The 16,251-nt window shown below is 42.6% G+C and overlaps 2 protein-coding genes across 8 annotated transcripts in view; both read right to left on the bottom strand.

Moving 5' to 3' along the window:
- si:rp71-79p20.2 (zinc finger protein 704) overlaps nt 1-9,800 on the bottom strand; it is a 43,415-nt gene extending 33,615 nt beyond the window's left edge. For 2 of the 3 annotated variants that reach the window (XR_004107883.2, XM_031316664.2), the window contains exons 1-2: nt 9,325-9,800; nt 7,248-7,483 (exon numbers count right to left, since the gene is read on the bottom strand). Coding sequence is in view for 2 of the 3 variants with exons in the window: in XM_031316664.2 (XP_031172524.1) it covers nt 7,248-7,483; nt 9,325-9,585 (497 nt within the window). In the remaining variant the exon portion in view is untranslated. The remainder of the gene's footprint in view (nt 1-7,247; nt 7,484-9,324) is intronic. The other variant, XM_031316665.2, reaches the window with a different exon arrangement.
- Nucleotides 9,801-10,745: 945 nt separating this feature from the next.
- Nucleotides 10,746-16,251, bottom strand: part of LOC116062083 (eukaryotic translation initiation factor 4B1) — a 40,158-nt gene continuing 34,652 nt past the window's right edge. For all 5 annotated transcript variants that reach the window (XM_036008171.1, XM_031316593.2, XM_031316591.2 and 2 more), the window contains one exon: nt 10,746-14,478. In XM_036008171.1, coding sequence (XP_035864064.1) covers nt 13,978-14,478 — 501 coding nt within the window. In that variant the 3' untranslated portion in view covers nt 10,746-13,977. The remainder of the gene's footprint in view (nt 14,479-16,251) is intronic.

Consider the following 16,251-nt stretch of genomic DNA (forward strand, 5'->3'; position numbering starts at 1 on the left):
AAAGTGCTCCTTCCACCGCGCTATTACCTCCTCAGTTGAGGTCAACAGCGTCCCATCCTTACTGTACACAGCTTGGATGGTTCCCCCCTTCCCCCTCCTGAGGTGCCGAACGGTTTTCCAGAAGCACCTTGGTGCCGACCGAAAGTCCTTCTCCATGTCTTTTCCGAACTTCTCCCACACCCGCTGCTTTGCCTCTTTCACGGCAGAGGCTGCAGCCCTTCGGGCCCTTCGGTACCTTGCACCTGCCTCCGGAGTCCTCCGGGATAACATATCCCGGAAAGACTCCTTCTTCAGTCAGACGGCTTCCCTGACCACCGGTGTCCACCACGGTGTTCGAGGGTTACCGCCCCTTGAGGAACCTAAGACCCTAAGACCACAGCTCCCCGCAGCAGCTTCAGCAATGGAAACTTTGAACATTGTCCACTCAGGTTCAATGCCCCCAGCCTCCACAGGGATGCATGAAAAGCTCCGCCGGAGTCTGTCGGACAGGGGCCTCTTCCAGACGTTCCCAATTTACCCGCACTACCCCTTTGGGCTTACCAGGTCTGTCCAGAGTCTTCCCCCACCCACTGACCCAACTCACCACCAGATGGTGATCGGTTGACAGCTCCGTCCCTCTCTTCACCCAATTGGTTGATTGACCTTCGGCTGTTGTGGCAAAATGTGATAAAATCTGTTTTAATTGAGTTATGGGAAATATACGGAAAAGACCTTCTCCCTCCTTGGATCACCTTCAGTTGTTGCTGTGCAGCTGCAAACAGCCACAGATGGCTTACCACTGTTACAGCCGCAGTAGGATGGCCGCCGCTGTATAGCCACAAAAGCTATGGCGGGCACCAAGCCCAAACGCCTTAAGCGTAGGTGCTTGAAACGCAAGATCAGCTAAATGACTTCATCTAGTGGAAAATCCTAAAAGAGGTGGTCTTAAGCCTCGAAAATAGCCAATTGAAGATTTACACGCATGTTCTGAGGGTGATCATTGGAGCGTCCCACAGGAGGAGGATCTTCCTTGTAGAACGATATAAGGCGATGTTAGACAAAGGACCCTTTGGCAAGATATGTCCGGACCTTGCTCGGGCTTTCCTGTGTGTTCATTTACTTTCGTGCACATTAAAGCTCTTTTTCTCATCTGACTCCCTCAACTTCTGTGTATATCCTTCTACGACTTTTAATCTTGTTGTATTTTAAACCAAAAGAAGAGCAATCGCGAAATTACAGCAAGCGTTGGAGTCCGCGCCGTTATCTGGCCTTGAGCCGCGGACATTTAAAATGTACTTCTACACGGCCTAGGGTGCTCTGGTACCAGGTACACTTATGAGCATCCCTATGTTCGAACATGGTGTTTGTTATAGACAATCCATGACTAGCACAGAAGTCCAACAACAGACAACCACTCTGGTTTAGATCAGGGAGGCCGTTCCTCCCAATCACGCCTCTCCATGTATCTCCATCATTACCCACGTGCGCGTTGAAGTCCCCCAGCAGAACTATGGAGTCCCCCCCTGGAGCCCCATACAGGACTCCAATCAAGGTCTCCAAGAAGGCAGAATACTCCAAACTCTTGTTTGGTGCATATGCACAAACAACAGTCAGAGTTTTCCCCCCCACAACCCGCAGGCGTAGGGAGGCGACCCTCTTGTCCACCAGGGTAAACTCCAACGTAGCGGCGCTCAGCCGGGGGCTTGTGAGTATCCCCACACCCGCCCGGCGCCTCACACCCTGGGCAACTCCGGAGAAGAAAAGAGTCCAACCCCTATCCAGGAGTATGGTTCCAGAACCGAGACTGTGCGTAGAGGTAAGCCCCACCAGATCCAACTGGTAGCGCTCCACCTCCCGCACAAGTTCCGGCTCCTTCCCCCACAGAGAGGTGACATTCCACGTCCCCAGAGCCAGCCTCTGCCGCCCGGGTCTGGTCCGTCGAGGCCCCTGACCTTCACCGCCACCCATGTGACTGAATGGATACGGTCACTGAAAAGTTGTGAAAATTAAACAATATCCCATTAATTCTGAAGATGTATGTTTAAGGAAAAAAGAGAGATAAAAACAAAAGACAAACACATGACAGACAGATTATAACTGACATTATTTTTCTATAAGAGTACAGTATAATCTTTCCTGGCAGAGAGACTCGGCATTGTTCAGAGGGTTTCATCTCTTCTGGATTTGAGTAGTAGTAGTAGTAGCAGTAGTAGTAGTAGTAGTAGTAGTAGTAGTAGTAGTAGTAGATTTAGCCAGCCATCCTTCAGACAAAAGTGCAGAGGGCAAAAGGCCAAGAGAAAGGGAAAATAAGATGTATGGAACAGATAAAACACATAAAAAAAAAGGGGAGGCGGGGATATTTTACAAGGCAGCAAAAACCTTGTAACCATACAGCATTTTTTTGTTTTATACTGAATGTATATACAGTATACTATGGTATCAATGTTTAAACTGAAAAAACTGCTCAACGTCACTACTGAGACAGCTTTATAAACAACATCAGCAGAATAAACTCTGACGTCACTGTCTCTAACTATTTATGTATTTTTATGATCACGTCAATGACTCAAACACAGAGAGGGAAGGATATCAAGGGAGTGATAATAGTTGCATAAAAGATCAAGAAGTGTAGTGGGAGGTTATATGATGAAGGATGAGAAAGGTGGGAGAGGCTGGTGGACAGACAAGAAATCAATGAAGCAGCTGCTGGTTGGTATGAGGAGCGGGGTAGAAGGACAGAAAGATTGACTGAAGAGAGAGGAAAGACAGTTGACTGTGGCATCTCTAAAATGCTACTGAGGCAGAACAGGAGGCCTTATGTAAGTGACTATTAGTGTGGGTGAGCAAGCGATAAAGCAATTTACTGCAGCAGTGCCAGAGCCAACAAGAGTTTCCTTCCCTCTTGATATGTTTTTTTTTTTTTTTTTCTCTCCCTGTCCCTGAAGGCATCCTGCTGGAGGACAGATGTATAGTATACAACCTACATATACACTATTATACATGAAAAAGTATGAGAGGATTTATAATGTAACATATAATGGCAGCATATTTTGGAGCCACTTCTAACTTTGTCTGAATAACATTACTTTTGCAACAGTGCAGACTGTTTGCAGAAAACATTCCTTCATGCCTCCTACTCTCCTCCTTACTAAAGAAATATAGTTTGCCTCTTTTCACTGTGTTCAATGCATAACAGCAGATGATTAATGTCTTAAATGTGCATGGCACACGCACAAACACAGCAAATATTTCTCCCCATTAGCCAGAGCTTCATCCAGAGGCCCTAATTAGTGTTAAAGAATGAATGATTTAAGTCAGTCGCAGAGCTACACCCTAAAAACAGATTTACTAAAAAGATTTTCTTTCTTTGATACTAGATCCTCATTCCTCCTTACACCTCTAAGTCAGGTAACAGTAAAGCTGCAGTGGTAGATGTTAGAATAGCTGTCTGCTACAATCTTCTGCAGTTATAAATTGTCTATGTAGCACATAATCCAGATCCTGACCTGACCGAGAGGACATGCCAGATGCCTGCTCGTGTCCTGATCTGACACTCTCCTCTCACATGACTCCATTCATAGAAAATGACCTTTCCCCCCTGCCTGTGTCAGTGCAAGAGCTTTAACCTCTTGTGGTCTGGACAGGGGAAAGAAAAAACAGGGAAGGATGATAACATTTAATTCAGCATCAAATTCAGAAGGAATTTTGTAACTAATGATGATACTGCTAAACATATTCTAGGAAAATATGTTTTATATGGAAATATGAAAGAAAACAAGCACCTGAGAAGAAACGGGCCGCTCCACTCGAGATGCCATGTCAGCAGTCTGGATGTGGGTTAGACATCCCAGACTAGAGTGGGGGCGGGTAACTGTTCCTCTGACTCTGACCTTCAACAACTTGCTGTAATGTCTCCTTTGGGAGATGAGGATTGGTGGTGGGGTGGTCTGAGGTGGGTGGAGAGGTAGGGGACTCTGCTACAGCCTGCTTGCCTGCTTCACCTAAACCCTCCCGGTGACTCTTAGCAGACTGGGCAGTAATTATGTTAAAAACAGAGCTGCCTTTTTCCCTCCACCATTGACCCCCACTCACTGCAGTTGGTTGCTCTGGTGTCTTGTTTATGCAAACTCTGTGTTTTCTATTCATGTTACCCTTCTGTGGTTACAGTGTACCTGACCAAGGACAGATAAGAAAGAAAAGCTTTTCACATCAAAACAAAGTGCCCCCTCCCCTCTTCCTTCGTCACAACTCTTTTTTTTTTTTTTGTTAATTCAAGCTGGTCTTTGTCCCATTATCAGTGTGCTGGATCCCACACTGATGAGTATTGACAGGTAGAACGAGCTCTGCTTTAGGGTGTGGGTGAAAGAGAGACTTAATCACAGACAGGACAGGGAAAAGAGAGAGAGACACATGTAGAGGCGAGGTTGACAAGAGGGTAGAAGTGTTTAAATATACAGTGTAGCTTTGAATGTGTTTAGATGATGACTATGCACTTATTAGCGAGTGAATGTATTGGCTCCTCCTCTTTCTTCCTGCAAGGTCTTTGCCCAGGCTTGTCTAAAGGATAGTGACCTACTTTGCTGCATTTGCAAACTGACAAGACAAGGTGTGAAAGCACTATGTTGTATGTGAGAAACAATACGTTACTGATACAGGGGTTGATGTAAAACGCAGAGGTGAGCAACAGCTTGACAGCTAGAGTCTCTTTAAACATATTTAATCCTGTAACACAATGGTGGTATTACCCAAGCTGGTAGGGAGAAAAGGAAAATTAATGGTTTTGTTGACATTACCCAAAGCAGGGCACCAAATGTGCAGCAAATGCACAATGGGTCAAAACCCACATACACAGATGTGCACAAACTAACTGGGATCCGATGTCAAACAAAACCATGCCACTGTAGCCATTCTGCTACTTGGAGAAAAATAGGTGCCTCGCACTGCAGTCCAAAAGTTTGTGTGTGTAGTGCAACCATGTAACTTGGCGAAATTGTTCCCAACAAATAACAGTTTACTACAGTCCATTTTCAAACTGCTCTTATATATTTGTGACAGATACCATACCACATGCATACATCTGGATAACAAATAGAGCTGGGATGAGCTTAAGAAAATGTAAGCAAGCAAGCATAATAAAGTCACCAAATAGACTGAATACTAAAATGGTAACCCAAATGTGAATAACAGTTAGAAAGGAGAGCCTCTTGTCACCAACTGCAAAACAAGAGTCAATTTGAGCAGGGTAAGACTGGGAGTTAATTTTAGAAAGGTCAACAAAAAGGCCTGGATACACAGTCATATATTGTTATGCAACGTCTTTCAGCAGCTGCGTGGTGTCAACTTAGTGTTTGTGTGTTGAGATAGCCATCAACATGCTGTGGAAAAGAGATGTTTCAAATCTGGTTAAGACCTGGATTGAGAGGTGAGAATTAGGGGTGTACGATTCCGAAAATGACTCATCAACTAAAGAAATCTTAGTCGACTAAGACCAAAACGACCGATTAGTCGACTAATCGACTAAGAGGTGGCAGCCCTAATATATATATATATATATATATATATATATATATATATATATTCCTTAGTACATTCATGTGGATTTTTTATTTAGTTTATTCAGTATCTTTTATTGTCCATATTATTCATGTGAATTTGTTTATTTGTTATTTTAACATCCTGTTATGATGTATGTGTATGCTGTGTGTGATGTCTGTAAGCTACTGGGACCTTGAATTTCGCCTTGGGGATCAATATCTATCTATCTATCTATCTATCTATCTATCTATCATGTGATTGCAGTAGACATACAATTAAAAAAAATAAAATTATTTATTATTATTATTTTTTTTTTTAAATATGAATCGGTTTTTGGAATTCTATGAATCGACTTTGAATCGGTAGAGCTTGAATTGCGATTCGAATACAAATCGATTTTTTTGCACACCCCTAGTGAGAATAGCAGCCTTGTTGTCTGTAGTGGGCAGACACACTCAAACATGCACTCACAAAGAAGTAGGCACAACTTTCACTCTGGTTTAAAAGCATGCTCAGTCTTGCATACTCCGTAGAGACACTCCCTCATGTCATACATGACCAACGCCACAGGAAGTTCATGTGATAATGAGAAAAGGATGGAAAGAAGTGTGGTGTTTAAACCCCTGAACCCCGACACACCACGCTTAAAATCAAGCACACTCTCAGCAGTTGAAATCTGTTTTGTTGATGAACTATAATCAGTTTAAAATCCATCTGTTTAAAATTGTAATATCCTAACATTTCTAAATCTAAAAGTCATCCCGTTTCTATGCTAATTTAATGAAGCACTGCTCAGTTTTTAGACTTTACTGTACCGCCACCAGGCATTCTGTTAATGTGCAAGCGCCATCTGACCGACAGACAGTGTCTTGACAAAGACAGTAACCAATAGCAGTTTAAGTAAACCGTCTTTAGGCACCGCCTACAGTCTCTCCCCGTCTTCACTACTGTTACATAATCACTAATCAGTGCACTAGGCTTGTCCCTGGATGCATTTTCTGCTTCTTCTGTGTGAAACAGTCGGTATGTACATGTTAGGTTGCCTAAGGACGAGCAAAGAATATCCTGAGCACAAAAGTGCATGTGTCTGTGTATGAAAATGATGCGAAACAATAGTAGCAAAATCTCACTGCACAACTAAGCTTCCTGCCTGAAACACAGTCAGTACATCACACTGCCTGGCTTGTCAAAAGAGGAATAGTATTGGGCTTAAAAGCAGTCAAGCAAGACATTGAGACGCCTGATTAGTAAAACGTTTCATGAATGTAGTTAGCTGATTTATCAATAAAAAACACCAACACACTGTAACTATCTCATTATGTCTCTACATTCTCCTTTTGTCAAGTGATTGGCCAATCCTAGCCCTCATCTCCAGCTCTGGCTCTCTTAGGGCATATTTCGAAACTATTCTGGATGGAACACCAAACATGTGGTCAGTTGACCAGTACTCCCCCACACCATTCATGCCCAAACCACTGTAAAGTTGTAGCCAGAGGCTGAATTCCACTTCTAGTCCAGACTCTGTTAAGGAACACAGGTTTGGAGTTGAAGAAAATGTCCTATGTTGATAAAAAAAAAAATCTCACCGCAAATTCTGTGCTAAATTAGCTACTGGACTGCGCTGAATAGACAATAAACAATAGCCATGCACACAATTATAGGTCGATGAATAAAAACAAAAATGAAGATACAACAGGGGTTCATGGCTGTAGATGTTATGAGCCTCTCCATACCTGTTTCTGGGGACGGGGATGTGGGAGGAAGGGAGGGGTTGTCTCTCTGTCAGTGGTACGATCCGCCCTTGTGCTGCCCTGAAGTTGTTGGCCAGCTCGGCATGTTTTCCTGGATTCCTGATGTCCAAGTGCATGAAGCCGCCTGGGAACTGCCCATTTACGCCTGGGCAGTGAGTAGGGCTGGCCCTCTTCAAGATCCCAGAGGAACTAGTGTCTTTTTGGTCCCCCAGGCCAGTCTAGAAAATGTGTAACACATTAAAGTCAATGTATCATTTTGAAGTCAATTATTAGCATGTCTAGCCTACATCAGAAGCATTATGTGATAGAGAGAGCGTAACACGTAATTTCACTAGTGAAATTAGATGACTTCCATGCAGGTTTTAAACCATAGATTTATAATTTGATGTATCACAGAAACCCTGAGAATTCATCAGCATGGCAGTGCTTTTTGGGGTTTAACTATTCACCAGTAACACTGGGGCCACAACAAGCCAAGTAATACTTTAAACACCTAAAAGGTAACTACAAACTTTGTGTGGGTGTGTGATGGAGGAGGTTACAGCTACCATATTGACTGCATTGATCGACTGGCTGATTGAATGACTTGCTTTGTATGTAAAACTGTTATATCCCGACGGAAAACGGGAAAGGACCTTAATGGAGCAGTGTGTAGGATTTAGGGGGATCTATTGGCAGAAATGGAACATAACATTCATAATTAGGTTTTCATTTCAAAAGTGTATTAATCACCTGAAACCAAGAATTGTTGTGTTTTTGTTAGTTTAGAATGAGCCGAGCCCTTCATACATAGAGAGCGGGTCCAGCCATGTTGCACCGCCCTGTTTCTACAGTAGCTTAAAACGGACAATGCAAACACTGGCTCTAGGGAGGGCCTCTCACGTTTTTACGTTACCTGAAGGCCACCAAAGCTTCTATTACTCACAGGGGTGAGAGAAGGAGGTATTCAGTTGGTTACAATCTGCAACCTCACTGCTAGATGCCACTACATCCTACACACTGCTCCTTTAAATAAGAAACAACAAATTATATTATATTGAATATTATTTTCATTATCTATTATTTTGCTGATTATTTCATATATAATGTAATAAATATGTGGGGAAAATGGCATTGATTTCTTCAGTTTGTCTGTTTTGTTTATAACCAACAGACCAAAAGCTAAAGATTTGTAATATACTGTCACATATGACAACGAAAAGCATCACATCATCACTTATCGATAATCTGCTAATCTTTCAGCTTTAAAAAGTATTTATTTATTAAAATGTTAATTCACAAAAACTTTGATAAACCTAAGGTAAAGCCAGTGTCATTATCCCACTGCCATGTTAAAATAAACAGGTAGCAATTCACTAAACTTATTTGATAAACTGCTATCTAATCCATATCAAAAAGTAGGTGTAGCAATTCGCCACCTGTGCATATTTGATGTTGCAGGGTCAATTAGTAATCGATATGATTAAATCACTGACCCTGCAAGGAGAAACACACATCGGCTACAATTGCAATGCAAAAACATACATGCAATTAAAGTTAAAACCCAATGCAACCAAACACTGCTGCATAGAAAAAACCGAAACCATATCAAACGTCTACTACCATAGGCACTAGTTCGGTAGTGTGTGAGGAGCCGCCTGCGTGCTGTGCAGCCAGGAAGCCCTCGCTGTAGCGCCACCCTACAGTTATGGGGGTATGGCTAGTAGTTTGAAGTCCCTGCCCCACTTTTCTGTAAACTTTGCACACAGAATAAGCCGCCATTTAAAGCCGTTTTCGATACGATGTAGTTACTTACGAACGAGCGTTGACAGCAGTTGGTGAAATTACTAACACTTTAATAAAGTGGGTTAAGAGTTGCTAACGCGGTACCCAATACACAAAACAACTAAATATAAAGTCACTTAGCAGTAGTCTCGTGTGAGCTTCACTCACATATTTCAACCGTTAAAATGCGATAACGTTATATGCTTGATATTATCTGAGCAACTTGGGTATGCAGTTGACTTTACCGGCTAATGGAGTCGTGCATAAACACTTAACACAAATAAACGGCACTTACTTTTTCACCGTCGTACAATATTCGATCACCTGGAGAAAGTCCGTCCCCTTTCGGAGAGGTTCGCTGTCCTTTAACCTCCGATACTGAGCCGCCGTCCATTACAAATTTGTAAAAGACGGGCCCGTTTGTGTACACCGGCATGGGACCGTTTTTATCCACCGTGGGGACCCGGCTGTCGCGGAGCACGGAGCGGCAGTTAAAATCCGCACCACCGACGCTTGTCCCAACCGACGGCTGCTCCAAAATATATCTAGAATCCATATTCAGACTGGGCGAGTGGAGACTAAAGAAAGAAAACCAGCTTTCTATAGATTTTAGTGCAAATTGCTGGAGTAAGATACATTTATCAGGATTGTCGCGAGTCGATAGATAACTGTTTGTGTCTTAACTTCTATTCTAGTCTACATGTAAAGTTTGCCACCACCACTACCAAGGATATCCAAAAAGCCGCCCGGGTCAGGAGAATAAAAGATTTGTTTGCCTTTTTTCTCCAAAAGAATGCCACGCCCCCTCTAATTCGCTCCTATTGGTCGGCCGCGAACATAAACATTACACTTTGGCACGCGTCCACTGCGAGGGGGCCTCTGATTGGCTAGTTTGACTGTGTCAATCACTTTTTTTTTCGAATCTAAATGTGGGTGGAAGCGGGGAGGGGGCGTTTCCTTCAGTTTACCGGCCGGTGTCTGTTAAGAGCCGGTCTGCGAGACAGGCAAGCGAAGCGAGGGAGTAGGAAAACAGGCTGCAGGCCTCAGAAGCAAACTGCGCATTTATGTTTCTTTGCTTATCAAATGGTGATTTACCGGATCCTGTTTATTCGCATGAACCGTACTTTGCTAGCGGGTTATTATCAATTAAATTAACATCTTTGGTCAGATTGTTTCCTCTCCCAAAAGTTATAAACCCCTTCGTTTGACTGATAATGATAATAGTGAGGTCTAATTGACTTGATTGCATTAGGGTGGACAAAATAAAAGAGACCCTTTTGGACTGGATTGCATTGTTGGGGCAATTGCATTAGAAGCTTCGCAAAGGTGATGTTTTTATTTTTCGTTCTTGTGTCCAATTAATGTGTATACTGTAAAATGTTTGATTGGTTAAACTGTTCTTGTATCTATTATCAGTCAATTTTGATATTTTTTTCAAAAGCTTTCTTTGAATAGAATATCTAGAATAATTGTTATTAATAACATTTGTTTTCTTTGTGTTTCAGTTGTTGGATGCACCTGAATGCCTTTATCTAATCTATTCTAAAATATCTGCAAAGCCCAGAAACTTCTGGTTTATTACTTAATTTTACACAACACATTTTATTGCAAGTTACAGTTATTACTGTGAGGCTGCAACAGAGCCATGAAAACTGACACTGCTGCCTACTTTGATATCCTGTACAGAGCAATATGACAACAGGCAAAAGACAAACACACGTTATAATGTGCCACTTTATTAGAAAAGTAAAAACTCACTTTAATATTTTATGAAGGTTAATATAAAACATTACAATCTTTTGCATATCTGCACTGCCACACTATATTTTATTATACTCATTTTTTTTTTAACTAAACCCTGTGCTTTAAGAACATACAACATTGGCTACAGCTGTCACAGCAGTATTGGCCCATAATTATATCTGAAGACAATTAACAAACAGCATCTGTATCTGCATGGAAAGCATGAAACATTTTGCATCCACAAAGTACAATGTGTCCGTGATAACCATCTTTTTTTTTCAACAAATATACTGTGTACTGTATGTTACATTGGAACAACATCAGAACAGCAACATAGTATTTTACACATTTACATCATCATCATACTGTATTTGTTTGTGCAATGAACATCTGTCTCAATCAGTGTATACTGTTTTAACAGTGTCCAACAAAATATATCAGATCAGTGCTTTTTCTCAGGATAAAGAAAATGTGACACAAAGTGACAGCCAGAGAAAAAGAATTAAGTGTGATAACAATTTCCAGCCAGCATTGTCTAAGGGAAGAGCCGCAACAGAGCTTGTTAAGCAACTCAGCTGTTAGCCATTTCTCATATCAGGCAGTAGTTGAGCCGTTGGTGCATTGCTGATATCAGACTGCCTCTGCACCCCTCGCTCTCTCTCTCTCTCTCTCTCTCTCTCTCTCTCTCTCTCATATCACTCCCTGAGTCTCTCAGAACAGGACATCAAAGGCCCCTCTGCTGTACACCAAGGAAGAGAGGTGAAGCAGAGAAAAGAGAGGTCAGTGACAGCTGGGGGAGGGAGTATATGCAAGGGCTGACCAAGTGGACGCAAAATGTGCCTCATCCGCTAACCTGGAAACACACATATGTTGCAGTGTGTGTTCGAGTGTGTGTGTGTGTGTGTGTGTGTGTGTGTGTGTGTGTGTGTGTGTGTGTGTGTATGCACGCAAACACGTCAGAAGTGGGATGGTCCTTTGGGTCCATGTCGATTTGCAGTGATCCTCATCCAGGTTTATACTCTGTTCTCTTTTATACTCTCTTTTCCCTCCACACCTCTATCGCTCTTCCTTGCTCCCCCAGAGCGGTGGATAAACAACGCTCTAAACTCCCAATGGCTTCTCTCTATCTTTCTATTTCTCTACCCTCCTCCTACTTTAAGTTGCTGCTTTGGAAAAAAAAACTGAAAGCTGCTTTGCATCACATGGCAAAAAAAAGATTAACAAACAAGAGATCAATTAAGTACCACAATATTTGTTTTCATCTCCATATATCAAAGCATGCACTTTTTTTGATCAAGCAGGAAAAATTTGCACCAACAACATAAACGTACTGTTTTCATGGCAGTGGCATGAGCTATTCAACCAATGGCATTATCAGTAGGTAAGAAAAAATAAAGAGTGCATTAAATACAGAGTGCATTTGTTTTTACATACTTTCTGACACAGTAGCATTTATAAATTTATGTTACTAACCTTTCTAAACCCGTTTTCTCTTTGCATGTGGTTGTCTCACAGTGAGATCATTCTAATGCTTCCTTCATTTCTGTGAGCAGTTTGTATCCCTTTTCACCTCTTATCTTTATTTACATTTATTAAGCCTTTAATGTTTTGTTTTCTTCCTCAGTTATTTCTGTTCCCCAAAGCTACATGGGAAAGACACTGTTTAAAACTGAAGAGAAGAAGAGGCTGGAGACGAGTGTGGGTAGAGGGTGAGGGGCAACCTTCCAAAGGACACTTGCTGGTAATCTTTATGCCCAGCTCTTTATTTTCCTTGGAGTCTAAGCCCTCTGTTGCTATTTCAACCACCAGACTTGATTCTGTTGAGCTATGGGGAGCTCTGGCTTTGACTTACGACTACAGAGCAAATCAGAACTGTACTCGGAAACACCCTTTACAGCATGTTAATGCACAATTAAGCCAAACACCCTTGCAGCTGTGCAGTGCAAAATTACAATAGTCATTAAATCCGATATTTACAGTGCCCAAAGGACATGAAATATTAACTACACAGGATGAAGCATCCTGTATTACTTTGGACACTCTTTCATTTCCTTATTTTAAAAATAATATTCTTCTCTCATTTTTCCCAGTAATACAGTAAAGGTTTTGCATTGTGAAATCTATCACCCATATCACGCTGGGGAAATTCTTGCACAACCCACTAAATGCCCTTGACCTGATCGCTTTACCCCGCATGGCTCTGCCAAGTATGTATGTAGCTGTGTGGGGGTGTTTTGCCTCTGTTGCCTCGGGCTACAGATGTTTGTCAAATCGGAGCGTGGATTGTTGATTGAAAGTTACAGAAAACTCACTTTTTTATAGTTATAATGATGGCTGTTATTGATAGAGAACTGCTAACACGTTTAGGGCACATTTATGATAGTAATTTGTGAAATGGGGACTATAGCCTTCACTTACCTCTGTGTTTAAGCAGGCCTATAAATGTTAGGCCTATGTTTGAACAAAGCACCACAATGCTGTCTGCCAGGCAACAGGCCACACAGACAACCGGTTTCAGATGTTTGCTGAGGGAAAGCTAAGCACCGCAAATCTCTGTGACATCCATCTGTTTATATTACATAAGTCCCCCCAAGATGAGGCATGTGTGTGTGTGTGTGTGTGTGTGTGTGTGTGTGTGTGTGTGTGTGTGTGCACGTGGGCGTGTGTGGGTGACAACAGCTAACAGTGTGCCTCATACTCCCAATATACCTACAATATACCTTGCTACTTCTTTCTATTCTCATGTGTGTGTTTGCACAATGCATGCACATTATTTTTTTAAAATGTATATTAAAGTGTGTTCTTCTCAGGATGTGAGTTACACCACATACTCTTTAAAGAGTACAGTGCTCATATAAAAATAAAATATTATGGAAAATGATGCACAAACAGGTGAGTATGGTCAGTGACACAGTAGGTTGAAGACATATATTCTTGTTTTCTTTTCTTTCTTTTTTTGTTAAAACATATTTGGTCCATATTAGGGCTGGACTAGGCTTAGGCTGGTTCTGAAGTACAGACCAATCAAAGGAAGTCTGAACCTGGATTAAGACCCTGTTTATACCTGATGTCATCACAAAATGGATCCTCATGTTGTTTGTCTATAGAGGGCCTTGTATCTATGTACAGCAACCAGTTGGCTGGTGAACAGGAGGGTCCCTTTCATGAACCACTGGGTTCTGGGCCCTTTCTGCCTGACAGCCAGCTACAGGCCGGTGACGTACATCTCCATCCCATCATTGAAGGTGAAGATGGTAGTGGTGCTGGAGCTGTTGCCCCCTTGTTTCACATCGCTGATGGTCTCATAGAAGTTTTCCCCACCAGGCAGTCCTCTAGTAGGCAGGGCGGTGGGTCCTGAGCTCTGAGGTGCCGCTGGTGCTGCCTGCTGCTGCGGCATCTGCTTCTTTCTCTTCAGAGTGGCAGAACCCCCAGCTGTGCTGTTATTGGTTGCCGCCTGCTCCCGTTTCCGGTGGGTGTTGATGGTAGCGTACGCAGGGTCAGACTCTGTCATTGCACATGTGGGCCAGGACCTGTCTCCTACCGGCTCATAGCATGGCTCCTCCTGGGAACGTGCCTGGCCCTGAACTCCTCGACCTCTGCCCCGGGAACCTCCACCAAAGGAGCGTGGGAGGGTCTTTGATCCGTTGTTTTCCATGGGAGGTTTCTTCTTCTGGGTTTTACACACAATGGAGTAGGTGTCTGCAATCTGAGAACACACACAGGAGGAGAGCAGAGTATGGTGTCAGTCATACAGTACAATTCCATCCTACTGTTTATGGCTGGCAGCTCCTAAAATAGAAGGTGACTATTCTGGTCATTTACAGCCTTGTTTCTATAAGTGAATGTCTAACCACAACTGATACATAGCCTATACATGCTGTACTGTGCTGGGATATGAACAGTCACTGAATCATGTTTCCCACCTTTAAGTCTCTTCTTTTTACAATCACTGGTCTCTCTACATAGCTATGAGTCAGTACAGTCTTCCTATATGTATGTGTTATTTCTGTCTACATATATGTCAGGCATAAAGGTACAATATGTGAACATGAGAGTAAACATACAATGCTGCTAATTTGGTGTGTGTGTGTGTGTGTGTGTGTGTGTGAGCATGGATTGTGAGGGTGTGTGTGCAGTAGTTTGCGCATGTGTTGACGGGGCTTGCTCTCTGCTGTAACTTGACCTATTTTGACTTGGTATGATAAGACAGAATAAACTGTGTTATCGGTCTGTTGAGGTCTAGTCAGAGTGACAAAGTTAGCTTCACGGTGGATGGACCTGTTAAAATTTCACCTCAACTACTTTGGCAACAGAACATCAGGGTATGGTGCGAAAGATCTGGATGACAGCCAACTTGCTGTGCTCACGGTTGGACTTTGCTCACATATTGTTTGCTTGGAATGAGGCCTATGTACATGTTATGCATGTGTCTGTAAATGCATAAACATACTGTACAGTATCTGCAAGTTTGTTTACTGTATGTCTGTGCATATATGTATGTTTTAATATCGAGGACTCACAACTAAAAGGCATGTGTGAAGCCTTGTGGGGAATTGGAATAAACCAGAGCTGTGACCTCTGGCATTTCTGTGTCAAAATTCCACAAGGGGAGTACAAGAGCAGAGAGGATTGTGGGACATGGTAATGTTTACCTTCCATGTTCACCCAGACCAGAAGCTCTGCTCGAGTGGCCCTGAGAAACACTGGCTATGCAAACTCACTCTCTCTCTCTCTCTCTCGCTCTCTCTCTCTCTCTCTCTCTCTCTCTCTCTCTCTCTCTCACACACACACACACACACACACACACACACACACACACACAGACATACACACTCACAGATTAGCCTTGTTTTTGTTCAACTACCAAAAAACTGAAACCTTAGAGCATAGAGACAATGGCCAATACTTTCTGTGTGTGCTCACCTTGCTCTCACTTTCATGGTGCCTTTACATTACATGTCTTACATAACAGAAAATATAAGTATATTATATATATATATAAGCTGGGGAAATATAATTTAAGTGCAAACCACTGTGTCTTTAATTGTGAATCTCTCTCTCTCTCTCTCTCTCTCTCTCTCTCTCTCTCTCTCTCTCTCTCTCTCTCTCGCTCTCTTTCTGTCTCGGACACATACCCTGCCCCCACATATCTCTTGTGTGACCTTTTAGGATAAACAAAGACCCTGGCTTAAGCTACAAGTGTGTGCACACAATGTGCAGTGTGTGTGTGTGTGTGTGTGTGTGTGTATGTGCAAGTGTGTGTGTTTGTGTGTGTGTGCATTTGTGCACACAAAATTTGCTGCTCTGTGCAGCAGAGGAAGGAAGTCACAAGATGATGGGGATTTCAAAACTGAGCTGCAGCTGTTGAGGAAGCCTGTGCATTGTGCGTTTTCTTTTCTCCTCCCCTCTGCCTGTGCTCATTTCTGTTATGTCTCTTCTGATACTGCTTTAGCTCTCTGCTCACACCAAGTCACATTTA

The sequence above is a fragment of the Sander lucioperca genome, chromosome 12 (genome assembly GCF_008315115.2).
Source record: "Sander lucioperca isolate FBNREF2018 chromosome 12, SLUC_FBN_1.2, whole genome shotgun sequence".
In the NCBI taxonomy this organism is placed as follows: Eukaryota; Metazoa; Chordata; class Actinopteri; order Perciformes; family Percidae; genus Sander; species Sander lucioperca.